This window comes from Salvelinus namaycush, chromosome 3 (assembly GCF_016432855.1).
Source record: "Salvelinus namaycush isolate Seneca chromosome 3, SaNama_1.0, whole genome shotgun sequence".
Taxonomy (NCBI): Eukaryota; Metazoa; Chordata; class Actinopteri; order Salmoniformes; family Salmonidae; genus Salvelinus; species Salvelinus namaycush.
Window position 1 is genome coordinate 42,606,138 of NC_052309.1, and position 18,600 is coordinate 42,624,737.

The following is an 18,600-nucleotide window of genomic DNA, read 5'->3' on the forward strand; positions in this document are numbered from 1 at the left end:
ATACACATACTTTTCATTATTTGATGTCTGCATGAGTTGTGTGTTTGTGGACAGGCAATTAAGATTAAAGTATGTGATGTACAATATAAAATAATATAAAATAATAGCAGAGCTACAGTTGAAGTCGGAAGTTTACATACACCTTAGCCAAATACATTTAAACTCAGTTTCACAATTCCTGACATTTAATCCTAGTAAAAATTCCCTGTCTTAGGTCAGTTAGGATCACCACTTTATTTTGAGAATGTGAAATGTCAGAATAATAGTATAGAGAATGATTTATTTCAGCTTTTATTTCTTTCATCACATTCCCAGTGGGTCAGAAGTTTACATACACTCAATTAGTATTTGGTAGCATTGCCTTTAAATTGTTTAACTTGGGTCAAACGTTTCGGGTAGCCTTCCACAAGCTTCCCACAATAAGTTGGGTGAATTTTGGCCCATTCCTCCTGACACAGCTGGTGTAACTGAGTCAGGTTTGTAGGCCTCCTTGCTCGCACATTCTTTTTCCGTTCTGCCCACAAATGTTCTATAGGATTTAGGTCAGGGAGACAGAACGCATCTCTAGGAGACAGAACGCATCTCCTTCCTGAGCGGTATGACGGCTGCGTGGTCCCATGGTGTTTATACTTGCGTACTATTGTTTGTACAGTTGAACGTGGTACCTTCAGGCGTTTGGAAATTGCTCTCAAGGATGAACCAGACTTGTGGTGGTCTACAATTTTTTTCTGAGGTCTTGGCTGATTTCTTTTGATTTTCCCATGATGTCAAGCAAAGAGGCACTGAGTTTGAGGGTAGCCTTTGAAATACATCCACAGGTACTCAAATTATGTCAATTAGCCTATCAGAAGCTTCTAAAGCCATGACATAATTTTCTGGAATTTTCCAAGCTGTTTAAAGGCACAGTCAACTTCGTGTATTTAAACTTCTGACCCACTGGAATTGTGATACAGTGAATTATAAGTGAAATAATCCGTCTGTAAACAATTGTTGGAAAAATTACTTGTGTCATGCACAAAGTAGATGTCCTAACCGACTTGCCAAAACTATAGTTTGTTAACAAGAAATTTGTGGAGTGGTTGAAAAACGAGTTAATGACTCCAACATAAGTGTATATAAACTTCTGACTTCTAACTTCTGACTGAGAGAGAGGGGGAAGACAGAGAGAGAAGACAGGGAGATAGAGAGAGGAGAGCCACAGTGAGGTTGACCTTGAGAGGAGCCTAAATAAATGAAGATGTGTTGTCTGCTCCCAGCATGATACACCCCCAGGCTAGCCCCTAGCGCTTTAGTTAGTCATGCTATCCCCCTCTCCCGCTCTCTTCCGTCCTTCTCTCTCTCCCTCCCTGTCCTCTCCATTGCAGCCCTGATTAAGAATTTATTTCCTGAAATCAATTTGACCCTACATGAGCTTGTAAAAATTCAGCCTCACTTCTCTCATACTCTCGCTCAAGTGATGCAGTCTGGCAAATATGATTTTCATATGCATGGTAGGGCAGACTGAAGCAATCAGCACTGACCAAACATGCCAAACCAATCGCACCTGTTAAATTAGACCAGACTAGAGGAAGGCAGCCTTCAAGAACAGACCAAACCAATCGCACCCCATCCAATCAGGCAAACCGGTGAGCACAGTTTAGACCAATCACACCCAGATCAAACTGTCCATGGATATTTCTGGGGATGATCGGATAGCGTGTTAACCAACACGAGTCAAGGTGTACCCAGGTTGTTATTGTCAATATAATTTGTTCTTACCTGGCTGAAAAAAGGTTTAAACATAGAAAGTAGCCAAAAGTTATAAACATACACAGAAAATTACAGAAAGTACAAACCTTGCTGGTCTAACAAAATCGTTGACATACTGCCTTCAGCATCCACAAAGATTTCTGAATATTATTATGATATTGTGAATATCTTAATAGTGTAAATAATTAAGTATCTGTCTGGTCTCCTGAGTCAATAACAGTGTGGTGCGTCGCAAATGGCATAGGACTCAGGTCAAAAGTAGTGCAATATATAGGGAATAGGCTGCCATTTGGGATGCACACTGCATCTTTAGTTGCTTTAAACTGGGATTTGTTCTCAATTAGGGAGCTCCCATGTCACCACTTCAACCACACACACTCCCTTCTCCGTTGCCATGGAGACCCGGCATTACCATCGGAGACGAGCACACAGGGATATGAATTACTGCATTAATTATTATGGGGTGCCTTGGGGAGACGTGTGTGTGTGAGTGTCTGTATGTGTGTGAGAGAAGCGGAATTAACCTTCATTAAGGTAAAAGACGGAACTTCAGTAGCGAATGACCTTTAGACCTGTCAATCATCTCACCACTGGGTCATCATCTCTGATTGGACTGTGTATGTTATCAGTGTGAGATGGCTTCCTGTATATGCCTTACACGTACGCCAGCTTCCTTTCCTTATCATCACTACAGATGAGTGGTGTGGCATAGCCTCAAACCCATCACTAAAACAGTGCCCTTGTCATTCCCTCATTTTCTCCACACTCCCAAAGTCCCCTAATCCCTCGGTGGAGGGGATTTACATGTCCCCTTGTCAGGGTAAACTTCAGTCGACCCCTCCAGAGTGAACAAGGGCTCTTTTGGTGACAGATTTAGACAGGGCCCGTGGGATTACTGTAACTGTATCTGTGACAGGTGTGGGACAGACAGGCACAGTAGGCAGGCCACACTGCGGAGAGACAAAAGGACAATGTAGACAAAATTTATAAATTCTAAATGTTTCAATACTAAATAATGAATGCTGACTAAATTACTAAACAGTAGCAGGTCATAAAATTCCAGAAAAACGTCCCAAGATTCCCAGAAATTCCCAGTTGGAGGAATCCCAGTTAGATGATTACTTTTCCTGCGTATTCCCTCTTGATTGCGAGAATCCCGAACTGGGATTACTGGAAAACCTGAGAATTTTGGGAAAGTTTACGGAATTATATACAGTATTTGGTGGATGAGGATCCCTTCTCAAGTGGACTACTTAAAATGAAGTGGACTTAAGTCAAAATCATAGGCCCACTATAGCTCCCTCAAGGTAGAGGTGCTATAGGATGTTTTAGGATGCTACGTAACGGGCACTATAATTTTGACGGTGCTCTTGTCTAATGTACCTTAGTGTTCTCCATCTTGTGTATGCCTCTGCTCTGGTCCTGTGTAGGAGGGCTGAAAAATACAGGCTGGTTTTGGTCCCTCCTCTCAGTCTTATTCCATTCTTAATCTTAAAGACTATGATCTACAGTATATAGGAACCTTAGAGGAACTAAGAGATATATAGGAACCATCAAAGACTAGAAGAGCTGAAACTAAAACTCAGCTATATGATGTGACCACGAGCAGCAGTATGAACCAAAGAAAATGCAGGGGAGATCAACCTTTTGCTTTCGGCTGTCTTTGTGTGTTTTGCGGAAGTCCCCACAACTGATAATGTAATGCTAACTTCATATCACTGAGTCTACCTTTAAAATAACTCCAGGGATCATAAAGCAGACTTAGGACCTATTTGACACATGTCAAATACAAAACCTCAAGTCCTTTCAAATACTTTGAGCTGTGCTTGTTTAAGTTTTCCTGGTATCACATAGCAAATAGTCCTAAAAGTGCAAACTTCAAACTAGACCAAGCACACCTCAAATGCATGTGTATTTGACACAGGATATTATGTAGGCTATTTGACACAGGTCTGTCATGAAATTACTATAAAAAGAACTACACAAACCATAAAGATCCTTATCACGACTACAGGACAGCAAGCAGATGCTGAGTGGGCAGAAAAGTGTGTCACAGACAGGAAGCTTGACCCGGAAGCAATGACACCCAGCACTGAATGGTTACAGAATAGTTTTTTGTGGTTCATGATTGGACGAGAAGTAGCTAAGACAGGAAGCTTGACCCGGAAGAAATGACACCCAGCACTGAATGGTTACGGAATAGTTTTTTGTGGTTCATGATCGTACGAGAGGTAGCTAATAGTAAGTAATGAATGATATACCCTTTGACCTCTCGTGCCTGTTGAACGCAGAAATACAGTGTATGAAACATAGCACAAATACACACCAGACACATCAAAGACAATGGGACAGCAGTGCAATATCCCTCTAAAGCAGATGAGAAATGCTGAAACAGATAGATCATAATGCACCCCCCCCCCCACACACACACAGTAAAGCATAGCAGAGACAGTGACTACAAACGATAAGCCGAGATAAGACATACTTATTACAAATCTACAGGCCAATGATATTTCGTTATTTTCACTTATGCGACATAAAGTGGCGATTTTGGTGTGAACATCCATGAAGAAAACTAGGGTGCAAATTGCAATTGTACAGAGTGGAGTACCTATGTTTGTTCTGCAACAGACAGTGAAGAGACTAATAGTTAGCCAGCGAATGAAACCTGTATCCTGTATGATCCATAGCATCCCGAGGCAGCTGTTATCAATGTCAACAAGCCTTTAACACTTAACCTAATAAAGAAAAGGACATTGAGGGGACATTTGGATGTAATGTAGTATTATGTGTGTAATGTATGTGTGTGTGTTTGTCTCTCACCTAAGGGATGTTTGGGTGTAATGTAATAGTATGTTTTTCATGTAGTAGTGGTGATATTTATCTCCCAGCTGGGGGATGTTTCGGTATAATGTATCAGAATATATTGCTGTAGTAGTAAGTGTGTATTGTAGTAGTATGCATGTACTGTAGTAGTAGTATATCATGCAGTCTAAGTAGTAATGCATCTATCTCTCACCTGGGGGAGATGTCACAGCCCTGCTGCATGAAGGCGCCCAGGGAGAACCAGAGGGAGTTGAAGATGCCAAACTCGTTGGGGGGCTGGTCGCTGGGCGGACCGTCGGTGCCCTCCTCGGGCTCCTCGGTGTGCCACTCGTACGGGCTGAAGCGGCTGACCAGGAAGAGCACCACGCTCACGCCGATGTAGGCAAACACAATGCACATCCAGATCTCGTAGGCCAGCGGGTCCAGGAAGGAGAAAACCCCAGGTTTGGACTTCTGGGGCTTCTTGATCATGATGGAGATGCCCAGTGACATGAAGGGCTTGGAGAAGTCGATCACCTCCTCCCGGACCAGCGTGATTGTCAATGGGGCCACAGCGATTTCCGCTTTCTGTTAATAGGTGGGGGAAGAGAAGGGGGAAAGGGTTAGCCTTTGGACTGGAGAGTCATCTAAGCTGCTAATGCAACTGTTGCCAAAATGGTAGACAACAGTAGAAACAACTATGGGTTACGACAAGGTTCCCCAACTAGTGTCCCGAATTTGGCCTGTGGGTTATTTTATTTGGCCGCCCAAGTTTTCTGATCCAATTTTTATTTTATTGTTGGACATAAGACAGTAAAAACACCAGCAAATCAGCTCCAAGTGATTCGAATTTTCGAAATCTGTTAGTATTTTCACGCATAACAGAGTATGTACTGTATGTGATTGTATACAAATGTAAGCAAGGTTTGAGAGGATCATGTTTTAGTCAAATGTTATACCTGGTTGGGCTTCTTGCAGTCAATTTGCAGTCTACAAATTATTTTTTATTATGTTCTGGCCCCATGACCATCCGCTCAAGAAAAAATCATGCCGCGGCTGAATCTAGTTGATGATGCCTGGGTTACGGTATGTAACCCCGGTTCTCTGAAGGAGATGAGGGAGACGTCTCACTATGGGACACGCCCCCTTGTGTCCTACTCGCTGAAACCTTATTAAATCATGGTTAAAAGGTCAATCAGAGCTTTATGGATGTGAGCTGCGCATATCTATACAGCACCCGCAATGATCTGGTTTCCTCATTCAACGAACTGCCTCTTACACAAGTCGCGCAAGAGGTACAATCTGGTGAGAAGCCTCCTTAATCTCCTTCAGAGAATCGGGGTTACATACCGCAACCGATAGTTATTTTTCAGTTGACATCTCACTAAGGGACACTTGCAAAATGCTCCGACTGTCATTATCCCGTTTCCTGAGAAGCCTGTGTTGTGCTACATGGTAGTGTACCTGATCAATCCTACTCAGCTCCAGCGCCAAGCAGTGTGTGCGCAAGGGATGGCGCTGTGAAGTCCTCACAAAAGATAGAACCTCACAAAAGTGTGAAGGGAAGCCCAACTAGCCTCCGCATTAATCTCTGAGATGGAAATATCAGTGGCTTGACCAGGGTACTATGAGTCATGGAAATTACTTAAGGAATGAGCATGGCATTCGTTTCGTAACTTTGGAATAGTCAGGTGAGCAACATGGCCATCTTATTAGACAGCACATTCCCTAAATAAAACGAAGAACGAAAGGGGTGAACCCCATCATTTCACCTATTCCTACATGGCAAGCTGAGATTGCCGCCAAGTTTACCTTAATGGTGGTGGGGCTATCAGGATGAGGGATAGACCATTCGCTTTCACTCTGTTCAGAGTGAGTGGAGGGAGAAATCAGGCCCAAGGGAAGGAAAGGGTACAGAAGCACATCTGACCACTAGTGGCCAGCATTTCTACACCAAGAGGAACATTGTGATCTCCCATTGCAAGGAACAGGCGACGGTGCCCGTTGTCCTGCGTTGTGTACAGATCGATGGCAGCTCTACCGTAACGTCCCGACGACTTCGGGATGAAGTCATCACTCCCCTGGTAGGGGGTTCCCCAGTGACTGTAAATCCACACCTGAGTTTAGTCTGCCTGGCACATGTTTCTCTGAGAGACAACAGATCGTCGCTGCTCCTCCATAAAAACGCATCTTTTGCCAGAGAGTGAAGTTTCCAGGAGTGTGCTCCTCCTTGGCAGTATATTGCCTGTGGAGAGATGGGTTCAAGCGGAGGTCACCCAACGCTGGAAGTCTCATGAGGACGAGGCCAAGCGGGATTACCACAATCATGGAGGCCATGAGCTCAAGACACCTCATACTAACATCCAGTATGTGACTAATGTTGCTGGGCAGTGGCAAAAGCCATCACTCTCTCCACAGTGAGAGATGCTCGACAGGTTACAAGGACCAGAGACAATCCATATTTTGCTGCTGGGTCGGTAAGAGTGAACTTATGGCATGAGTTAGCCGAAGAAGCCCTGATGAGCTTCCTCCCTCGGCACCACCCGTGAGGCTCCCTTGGCCAATGGAGTATCTCTGAGGGCTTAGACCGCTTCCCCCTGTTCAGTGGACTGCACTGTTCCGATGTAGTCTGTACCCCTGGCCAACGGTGCGATGACCCAGAGGGCGACTGCGCATGTGGGGAACATGTCCCGTGAAGGGACAGGGAACCTGCCAGGCCTGGTGGCTGGACAAGGTAACCCTTGACATGTTGATTGTTTTGAATGGGAACATTCTGAACGATCACCGTAGGCCTGTGGGCCTGGATGTGATGGGAACTAGTAACAGGAAGCCCAGGAAGCCCATCTTCCTAGACTCAAACCTGGCCTGTATCTCCGATATTGCTGGTCCGAACAGTCTGGTGGGATCGATCTGTCCATACAGAATTGTTCCCTTCTCCATCTCAGACATCCTTGCGTTATATGGCCGACAGTCGCGTGCGCCATGACTCTCCCGGAAGCCTCAGCGATGCACTTGGGGGTCCGGGTTTCTCCCTCCTGTGGGACTTTGTTGTCAACTGAGTCATCCTCGAACAAGAGTGAGGCCTGGCCAATACTTTGCTCTACGTTTAATGATGCCGGGTCCCAGCTTAGCACAATGCACACACCTAGCGGGGTCAACGAGAGCTGCCAAAGCATGGTCCATGCCGAGGCATGTAGCACAGAGCTGATGGGAATCAGGCTGGGACATGTCGTTGCCGCAATTGCCAGGGCAAGCCTTGTTTGGCTTGCGCCGCTTTCTCTCCCCCTTGGTCGGTACACTCGAGGATATCGTTTCGAATGGATGAACGAAAACAGATGGAATTACCGTGGAGGAGGCTAGCAAGCTCACTACTCGACACACTACTATTCGATGGGGAAGTCGGACAAGACATGGAAGTAACGGGAGACTATCAGGGTAACGATAGCTGGAAGTCAGATAAGCAGAAACAGTCTAAATACTTTCAGGGTAGTGAAAATGGAGCTGATAGGGATGCTAGCTAATTAGCGGGCTATCACCACCCGTGTTTATATCAAGTCCTGACTCGGTGTGTAAACTAAGCCACTCGCACAGCTAGGTTTATAAGGGAATGTAAAGGATTGTGCTTCAAATGTGGGGTAACACACTTGATGAAACAGTACCGCTCGGGTTTAGTCACGCAGACCGAGTGGGGGTTAGCCCAAAGGTTTCTAGCTAAAAACCACATGCAGCGCTGGTAGCCAACTAGCGAGCTAAGAGACCATAAAGCTAGCTAACTCCGAACGATGGGGACCGACGGAGAGCTAGAAAATCAGGAGTAGAAGTGGTAAAAACGACACTGTAAAACAAATCTAGGTGTTTCAACTAAATATTATTAAGTAACTGGTTCCTTTTTTTGTTTACTCAACTTTTCAATCAACGTTTTACCAGAATGTAACATTTTTTGTTGGCTCAAACTTAGCTCCAACATGAGAAAACATAGGCAAAAATTCAGACCACTTAAAATTGTGTTATTTAAACAGAGTAATAGGCCCCACAAACACTAGACAACTATACAGAAAAACATACAATTGCTTAAGTAAGTAAATCAAATCAATGATGAGAGAATAGTCAGAATAAATTATCATTGATACCGGCATGGTGGCATAGCAGGAAGATCTGAATGTGGTTGAATAGGTTGTGAGTTCAAATCCCAGGTAAGGACAAGTTGAATAATAATGACAGTATACAGTGCATTCGGAAAGTATTCAGACCCCTTGACTTTTCCCACATTTTGTTATGTTACAGCCTTATTCTAAAATGGATTAAATAAAAAATGTTCCTCATCAATTTACACACAATACCCCATAATGGCAAAACGAAAACAGGTTTTAAGAAATCTTTGCAAATTTATAAAAAAACAAAAACAGAAATACCTTATTTACATAAGTATTCAGACCCTTTGGTATGAGACTTGAAATTGAGCTCAGGTGCATCCTGTTTCCATTGATCATCCTTGAGATGTTTCTACAACTTGATTGGAGTCCACCTGTGGTAAATTCAATTGATTGGACATGATTTGGAAATGTACATACCTGTCTATATAAGGTCCCACAGTTGACAGTGAATGTCAGAGCAAAAATCAAACCATGAGGTCGAAGGAATTGTCCATAGAATTGTGGTCGAGGCACATATCTGGGGAAGGGTACCAAAACAATTCTGCAGCACTGAAGGACCCCAAGAACACAGTGGCCTCCATGAACACAGTGGCCACAGTGGCCTCCTTTCTTAAACGGAAGAAGTTTGGAACCACCAAGACTCTTTCTAGAGCTGGCTGCCCGGCCAAACTGAGCAATCAGGGGAGAAGGGCCTTGGTCAGGGAGGTGACCAAGAACCTGATGGTCACTCTGACAGAGCTCCAGAATTCCTCTGTGGAGATGGGAAAACCTTTCAGAAGGACAACCATCTCTGCAGCCCTCCACCAATCAGGCCTTTATGGTAGAGTGGCCAGACGGAAGCCACTTCTCATTAAAAGGCACATGACAGGCCGCTTGGAGTTTGCCAAAAGGCACCTAAAGGACTCTCAGACCATTTATTTATTTAACCTTTATTTAACCAGGCAAGTGAGTTAAGAACAAATTCTTATTTACAATGACAGCCTACCAAAAGGCAAAAGGCCTCCTGCGTGGACAGGCGATGGGATTAAAAACAAAAATAAATTCAATAAATATATAGGACAAAACACACATCACGACAAGAGAGACAACACTACATAAAGAGAGACCTAAGACAACAACATAGCATGGTAGCAACACAACATGACAACAACATGAGAAACAAGACTCTCTGGTCTGATGAAACCAAGATTTAACTCTTTGGCCCAAATGCCAAGCATGACGTCTGGAGGAAACCTGGCACCATCCCTATGGTGAAGCATGGTGGTGGCAGCATCATGCTGTGGGGATGCTTTTCAGTGGCAGGGACTGGAAGACTAGTCAGGATCGAGGAAAAGATGAACGGAGCAAAGTACAGAGTTCCTTGATAAAAACCTGCTCCAGATCGCTCAGCACCTCAGACTGGGGTGAAGGTTCACCTTCCAACAGGACAACGACCCTAACCACACAGCCAAGACAACGCAGGAGTGGCTTTGGGACAAGTCTGTGAATGTCCTTGAGTGGTCCACCCAGAGCCTGGACTTGAACCTTGAGAGACCTGAAAATAGCTGTGCAGCGACGCTCCCCATCCAACCTGACAGAGTTTGAGAGGATCTGGAGAGAAGAATGGGAGAAACTTCCCAAATACAGGTGTGCCGAGCTTGTAGCATCATACCCAGGAAGACTCAATGCTGTAATCGCTACCAAAGGTGTTTCAATAAAGTACTGAGTAAAAGATCTGAATACTTATATAGATGTGATATATCTGTTTTTTTATTTGTAATACATTTGCAAAAATGTCTAAAAACCTGTTTTTGCTTTGTCATTATGGGGTATTGTGTGTAGATTGATGAGGGAAAAATTACTTTCATCCATTTTAGAATAAGGCTGTAGCGTAAAAACAATCTGGAAAAAGTCAAGGGGTCTGAATACTTTCTGAATGCACTGTAACTGAACATTTACAATGTAATTATGTATGTCAACGTGTGTCAAATATGTATATAGAATACGTTATATGTTAAAAGCGCTGTGAGTGGGTGTGTAATTAGTTCCAGAGTCTTTTTTAGGTAAAATGCCCCAAATAATAATTTCTAGTTGAACATATGAGACAAGTTGAGCATACACATCGTTTTAAGTTGACAGAATTGTTGCTTACGTTTTCTCATGCTGGAGCTATGTTTGAGACAACTAAAAATGTTATGTAACACTTTGACCGAAAAGTTGAATAAACAAAAAAAGGCTGTGGAACCAGTTACTTAACAATAATTAGTTGAAATTAATTAGTGGATGCGAGCTTCGACTGAAAGCCAATGGGGTGTACGGATGAGTGGGGTGACATGAGTGAACTTGGGAAGGTTGAACACCAGACAGTCTGCGGCGTTCTGGATAAGTTGCAGGGGTTTGATGGCACAACCGGGGAGCCCAGCCAACAGAGAGTTGCAGTAGTTCAGACAGGATATGACGAGTAGGACCTGAGGTCACTTCCTGTGTGAGGAAAAGTTGTACTCTACAGATGTTATAGAGCATGAACCTGCAGGAGTGAGTCACTGCTTTGATGTTTGCAGAGAACAACAGGATGTTGCCCAGGGTCACACCAAGGTTTTTTGCACTCTGGGAAGGGGACACCGTGGAGTTTCCGACCATGATGGAGAGGTCTTGCAGCAGGCAGCCCTTCCTGGGATAAAGAGCAGCTCTGTCTTGTCGAGTTTGAGCTTGAAGGGGTGGGCCAACATCCAAACTGAAATATCTGCCAGGCATGCAGAGATGTGTGTCGCCACCTGGGTGTCAGAAGAATGAGAAAAGTATTTGAGTGTCATCCACACAGCAATGATAGAAGAGATCATGAGAGGATGGCGCCAAGTGACTTGGTTTATAGAGAGGAGAGGGCCTAGAACCGAGCCCTGGACGACACCAGTAGTGAGAGCATGTGGTGCAGACACAGATCCTCTCCCCGCTACCTGGTAGGAGCGACCTGCCAGGTAGGATGCAACCCAGGAGTGTGCAGAGCCTAAGACGGCCAGTCCTAAGAGGGTGGAGAGGAGGATCTGATGATTCACGGTGTCGAAGGCAGCGGATAGATCTAGGAGGATGAGAACAGCGGAGTCAGCTTTGGCAGAGCGGAGAGCCTCTGTGATACAGAGGAGAGCAGTCTCAGTTGAGTGACCCGTCTTGAAGCCTGACTGGTTAGGTTCAAGAAAATCGTTCTGAGAAAGATAACAAGAGAGTTGGTCAGCTACAGTTCGTCAGAGCCAAAGAAGACAGGGGCTTATGTATCAAGCGTCTCAGAGCTGGAGTGCTGATCTAGGATCAGGTTCCTTCTGTTTGTGTAATCTTATTCATTGTGATCTAAAAGGCAAAATGTACCCGAAATCAGCACTCCTATATTGAGAACAGTTTTCCTAGTCGAACCCGTCTATCATTAACAAATTTGGCTATCCTTCTATCTGTCACAATCACTAAGCATGCCAATCACAAGCCGAACAACAACAATCACACGTCTTTTCTCCCCATCCAGCTATTTTTCATTTAATTCCGCTACTTTTTCTGATTAAAGACATCTTACAATGATCAAGTTTGGAACCGAAAAAGACAGAGAGTCGCTCTAATCCTAGTGGCTTAATTCAAAAGGCTGCAGATCGGGAGAAGGGAATGAAATAACTCAGTTGGAGAAAAATGCTAACAACAAAAGAAATGGAACATTCTGCGAGAGCGAATATTGCTTATTTATGGCAAATCCACAAACCAGATTTTTGTTAGTGATTTAGCAACACTTCTGACCTTGGCTGCCTGTGCGTCGGCTGTCGGGAATTCGGGATTAATCCACAAAAAAATAAATGAACGTTTTATATATTACAACAAGCCGACACATTGCATGGAGGGAACGAGAGAGAAAGAAAAAACAGAGATACAATTTCCTTCGTCTTCAGCATAAATGTACTAAAAGAACAGGTCGGCTTGCATTGAGGATGCATTAAAATACATGACAGGGCTGAAATGGGGGGAGACCTTTTGCGGTGACACAGGCGTTGAAAGAGACTGTCCGAAGGTGAATGGTCACCAGGCAAGGTCTTAGAGACAGTAAAGTGCTGACGGGCTAAACTCTGGGCTCATAGCTTCCCTCTGCACCGTAAGAGCTCTGCAAGCTCCTTAAGCCTTTATGTGTGCGCACACACACACGCACACACACACAAACACACACAGCACTCACCTATGTCACCATGAAGTGCTTTTGAGAGGCTAGTCAAGGACCATATCACCTCCACCATATCACCTAGACCCATTACAATTTGCATACTAATACACTGCCCCACCGCCTTATCCCACCTGGACAAGAGGAATACGTATGTGAGAATGCTGTTCATCGACTACAGCTCTGCTTCCAAACACCATAGTGCCCTCCAAGTATTTCACTATGCTCAGGGCCCTGGATCTGAACCCCTCCCTGTGCAATTGTGTCCTAGACTTCCTGACTGGCTGACCCCAGGTGGTGAGACTAGGCAACAACACCTCCGCCACACTGATCTTTAACACGGGGGTGTGTACTCTGCCCCCTCCAGTACTCCCTGTTAACCCATGACTGCGTGGCTACTCATGACTCCCACTCAATCATCAAGTTTGCTGAGGACATGACAGTGGTAGGCCTGATTACCTACAATGAAGAAACAGCTTACAGGGAGGAGGTTAGAGCCCTGCCAGTGGTACCAGGAAAATAACCTCTCCCTCAATGTAAAAAAAAAAAGGAGCTGATCGTGAACTATAGGAGACAGAATGCCCCCATCTACATCAATGGGGCCGGAGTGGAGAGGGCCAAAAGCTTCAAGTTCCTTGGCGTGCACATCACTGAGGACCTGAAATGGTCCCACCACACCGACACCATTGTGAAGAAGGCGCAACAGCGCCTCTACAACCTCAGGCGGCTGAATAAATTCAGCACGGCCCCTAAGACCCTCATGAAATTCTACAGATGCACCATTGAGAGCATTCTCTCGGGCTACATCACCGCCTGGTACGGCAACTGCACCGCCCTCAACTGAATGGCTTTCGCGGTCAGCCCATCCAGGATATTTACAGCACATTTGCGACACACGCACATACTGTATATATAGACTCGCAAACATGATGGCCCATGTTGACTTCAATGCTTCCCACAGTTGTGTCTAGTTGTCTGGAAGTCCTTTGGGTGGTGGACCATTCTTAATACACACAGGAAACTGTTGAGCGTTGCAGCGTTGCAGTTCTTGACACACTCAAACCGGTGCGCCTGGCACCTACTACCATACCTCGTTCAAAGGCACTTAAAACTTTTGTCCTACCCATTCACCCTCGGAATGGCACACATACACAATCCCGGTATTAATTGTCTCGAGATTTAAAAATCCTTCTTTAACCTGTCTCCTCCCCTTCATCTATACTGATTGAAGTGGATTTAACAGGTGACTTCCATAAGGGATCATAGCTTTCACCTGGATTCACCTGGTCAGTCTGTCATGGAAATGTTTTGTACATTCAGAACACATTAAACATGGGACCGTTTCTTTTATACTGTTTTTCACACTGTGTATTCATTGACTGTGTTCTTCGCATAGCTCATTCTAATATATCTACTGATGTACCTATCATTCTTAGTTTACCTTTTTGGTGTATGTACACAGATTGAATTTGGGTTACTGATACAGTGTTATTTTGGTTGTGAACTGGATTCGTTCTGACATTCGTGATTTCTTGGTTCTAGTCTTTTATTATTATTTGTGTACTTGTTCGACATTTTTGGACAAGCATTTCGCTGCACCTGCTATAAAATCTTCTAAACTGTGTACGCGACCAATAAACGTTTGATTTTGACACACACACACGTACCCTACACCTGCACATTAACCCTGTTATCTCTCAAAAACACACAAGGTAGCTAAGCACCAGTAAGACCCCTTAACTCCTTTTAGCAGACACAATTTAACCCTCTCACCTCTTAGATTTTCAGGAATCAAGAGGGAATCCAACCAGGATTTTGTGATTTTTGGAAAAGTTTACCAGAATTTTTCCACCCTAATAGGCATCGCCCATGCCAAGTTTTAGTTTGGTCAAGATCTACAGTACCAGTCAAAAATTTGGACACACCTACTCATTCAAGGGTTTTTCTTTATTTGTACTATTTTCTACATTGTAGAATAATAGTGAAGACATCAAAACTATGAAATAACACATATGGATACATGTAGTAACCGATTTTTTTTTAAACAAATCAAAGTATATTTTATATTTGAGATCCTTCAAAATAGACACTCTTTGCCTTGATGACAGCTTTGTGCACTCTTGGCATTCTCTCAACCAGCTTCATGAGGTAATCACCTGGAATACATTTAAATTAAACAGGTGTGCCTTGTTAAAAGTTAATTTGTGGAATTTATTTCCTTCTTAATGCGTTTGAGCCAATCAGTTGTGTTGTGACAAGGTAGGGGTGGTATACAGAAGATAGCCCTATTTGGTAAAAGACCAAGTCCTTATTATGGCAAGAACAGCTCAAATAAGTAAAGAGAAATGACAGTCCATCATTACTTTTAAGACATGAAGGTCAGCCAATCTGGAAAATTTCAAGAACTTTGACAGTTTCTTCAAGTGCAGTCGCAAAAATCATTAAAGTGCAATGATGAAACTGGCTCTCATGAAGACCGCCACAGGAAATGAAGCCCCAGAATTACCTCTGCTGCAGAGGATACGTTCATTAGAGTTACCAGTCTCAGAAAATGCAGCCCAAATAAATGTTTCACAGAGTTCAAGTAGCAGACACATCTCAACATCAACTGTTCAGAGGAGACTGCGTGAATCAGGCCTTCGTGGTCGAATTGCTGCAAATAACCCACTACTAAAGGACACCAATAATAAGAAGAGACTTGCTTGGGCCAAGAAACATGAGCAATGGACATTAGACCGGTGGAAATGTGTCCTTGGTCTGATGAGTGCAAACTTGAGATTTTCAGTTCCAACTACCGTGTCTTTGTGAGATGCAGAGTAGGTGAACGGATGATCTCAGCATGTGTGGTTCCCACCGTGAAGCATGGAGGAGGTGGTGTGATGGTGCTTTGCTGGTGACACTGATTTATTTAGAATTCAAGGCACACTTAGCAATCATCGCTACCACAGCATTCTGCAGCGATACGGCATCCCATCTGGTTTGCACTTAGTGGGACTATCATTTGTTTTTCAACAGGACAATGACCCAACACACCTCCAGGCTGTGTAAGGGCTATTTGACCAAGAAGGAGAGTGATGGAGTGCTGCATCAGATGACCTGGCCTTCACAATCACCAACCTCAACCCAATTGAGATAGTTTGGGATGAGTTAGACCGCAGAGTGAATGAAAAGCAGCCAACAAGTGCTCAGAATATGTGGGAGCTCATTCAAGGCTGTTGGAAAAGCATTCCAGGTGAAGCTGGTTGAGAGAATGCCAAGAGTGTGCAAAGCTGTCATCAAGGCAAAGGGTGGCTACTTTGAAGAATCTCAAATATAAAATATATTTTATTTGTTTAACACGTTTTTGGTTACTACATGATTCCATATGTGTTATTTCATAGTTTTGATGTCTTCACTATTATTGTACAATGTAGAAAATTTCAAAAAAGAAAAACCCTGGAAGGAGTAGGTGTGTCAAAACCTTTGACTGCTACTGTAGCTTTTGAAGTGGTCCGGGTAACTTAAACAGATTTAAAGCCGTCTTTGTTTTCTGACAAACCCTGCATGTTTAAGGTAACTGATTCTGCTTCTTTCAGATAACTAAATAGATGTACAAATGGATGTCAAGTGTGAGTGAAACCCAACAAAAAAAAGTGGCTCAACAAAATCAAGGTGCTAACACACACACACACACACACACACACACACACACACACACACACACACACACACACACACACACACACACACACACACACACACACACACACACACACACACACACACACACACACACACACACACACACACACACACACACACACACCCCAGTCCCCTGTCCCTCTTACCCCGTACACCAGCTCCCCGACCATTCCATTCCAAATCTTGGTCTCCGGGTCCCGGGCACCGTACTTTCCGTCAGGAACGATAGCGATCTTATACTTGATGCCGATGTGTTTGGCGATCTCCGAGGCCAGGTCCACGCAGTAGCCTTCATACTGGTCGTTGCCCTCGTACAACTCCCAGTTCTTCTTCAACATGACATAAGGACCCTCCTACAAAGTGACACAGGGACCACAGGGTCAAACTGGCAAACAGGTCCGCCACTCACAGACAGTCACTTACCCAGCAAGCATAACTGGTTAAAATCAGGTCATAATGAGTGACGTTATAATGACGTCAATTCAACCAGTTTAAAAAAATTGGTTGAATTGACATCATATTGATATAAAAAATATTTTTTGTGAAACTGGTTGAATTTATGTCATTATAACGTCACTCATTATGACATCATTTCAACCAGTTTTGCCTGCTGGATTATCTTTGTTCTTTCACTCAAAAACAGACATATAGCAGACACGTGTGCACAAACACATACATAGATATGGAAGATAAAAAAGCCATTGAACACTACACAGGCTATTATTTAAAATGTTACTGTGTGTGTAATACAAGTTTCAAGTTTGTATTAATTGTATGTACGGGATACGTATGGAATACAACGTCCAACGAAATCGTTCTCAACAAGGCAACAACAACAACAAATAATAAACGATAAGAACACGAAGATCAAGTAAATGGCGCAGTAGAATAGAATAAACATTTCAGCATAAGTATAATACAGGAGGTACAATGTATAGTCTAATATTTACGCGTGCATTAGGGAAGGGGGGGATGGGGGGCAGTGTTAAACTGAGCCGTATAATAAGAGTCTGGTAGCAGCAGTTGGGATGTGTGTGTAGCATGAATGCATATGTGTATGTGTGTGTGTGTGTGTGTGTGTGTGTGTGTGTGTGTGTGTGTGTGTGTGTGTGTGTGTGTGTGTGTGTGTGTGTGTGTGTGTGTGTCTGTTTGGGTGTGTGCATGAGTGGTAAGGTACGGTATGAGAAAGAGAGAGACAGAGAGACAGAGAGCAAAAGAAAGAAAGAAAAAGAGAGGGAGTATAAGGGAGAGAAAGAAAGTGAGACACACAGAGAGGGTCAGAGATATAGACAGACAGAAAGACAGAAAGAGAGAGAGACGTGTAGTGAGGACGAATGGCATACATTCTCTTGCCTCCTGTACTCAATGTAAAAAAACGTTCCATAAGGAACTGCTAAAGCTGCCCGTTCCTTTACTAATGGCAGGAAATCAATCATCTGATTTGCTGATGCCGGGAAAAAAAAATCTAGAAAACTCCCTCGGTTGACAGTTCATAGTTTCTTAAAAATTACATCTTCGTGGAACGTGGCCAAATGTATATTGAGAACAAGCAATATATTCTGGGGTTCTGCTCGACATCACACCGCCCCAGAGCATTTGAAGCAATAGCAAACCAAAAGCCGAGGCATTTTTTAAGACATTGGCGAGATACATTTACATTAAATGGTTTTCTTTTCACAGAAGCTTTTTTTCAGGGCAAATATCAGAAAATAGTAATGGTGTCATGGTGCAAGAAAAAATGGTTACAGCAAAATATAATATGTAGATAAAACACTATGTAACAGGAAAAAAGGTAGAAAAATGCTTAAAGAAAGGTGAAAGAACATTGAAAGAACCCTAAAAAGAGAGTCTTTTCAAGACTCTTCACGTCCAAGTTGATCATGGCTGACAAGCTGGCCAATAATCTCCCACACATCATCAGTGGATAATGAACACAAGTAGACATGGTGTTACACACACAGAGACACACACACACACACACACACACACACACACACACACACACACACACACACACACACACACACACACACACACACACACACA

The 18,600-nt window shown here is 43.7% G+C and overlaps 1 protein-coding gene across 2 annotated transcripts in view; it reads right to left on the minus strand.

Moving 5' to 3' along the window:
• Nucleotides 1-18,600, minus strand: part of LOC120044370 (glutamate receptor 4) — a 203,514-nt gene that overhangs the window by 22,661 nt on the left and 162,253 nt on the right. For both annotated transcript variants that reach the window (XM_038988995.1, XM_038988996.1), the window contains exons 10-11: nt 16,701-16,907; nt 4,769-5,142 (exon numbers count right to left, since the gene is read on the minus strand). In XM_038988995.1, coding sequence (XP_038844923.1) covers nt 4,769-5,142; nt 16,701-16,907 — 581 coding nt within the window. The remainder of the gene's footprint in view (nt 1-4,768; nt 5,143-16,700; nt 16,908-18,600) is intronic.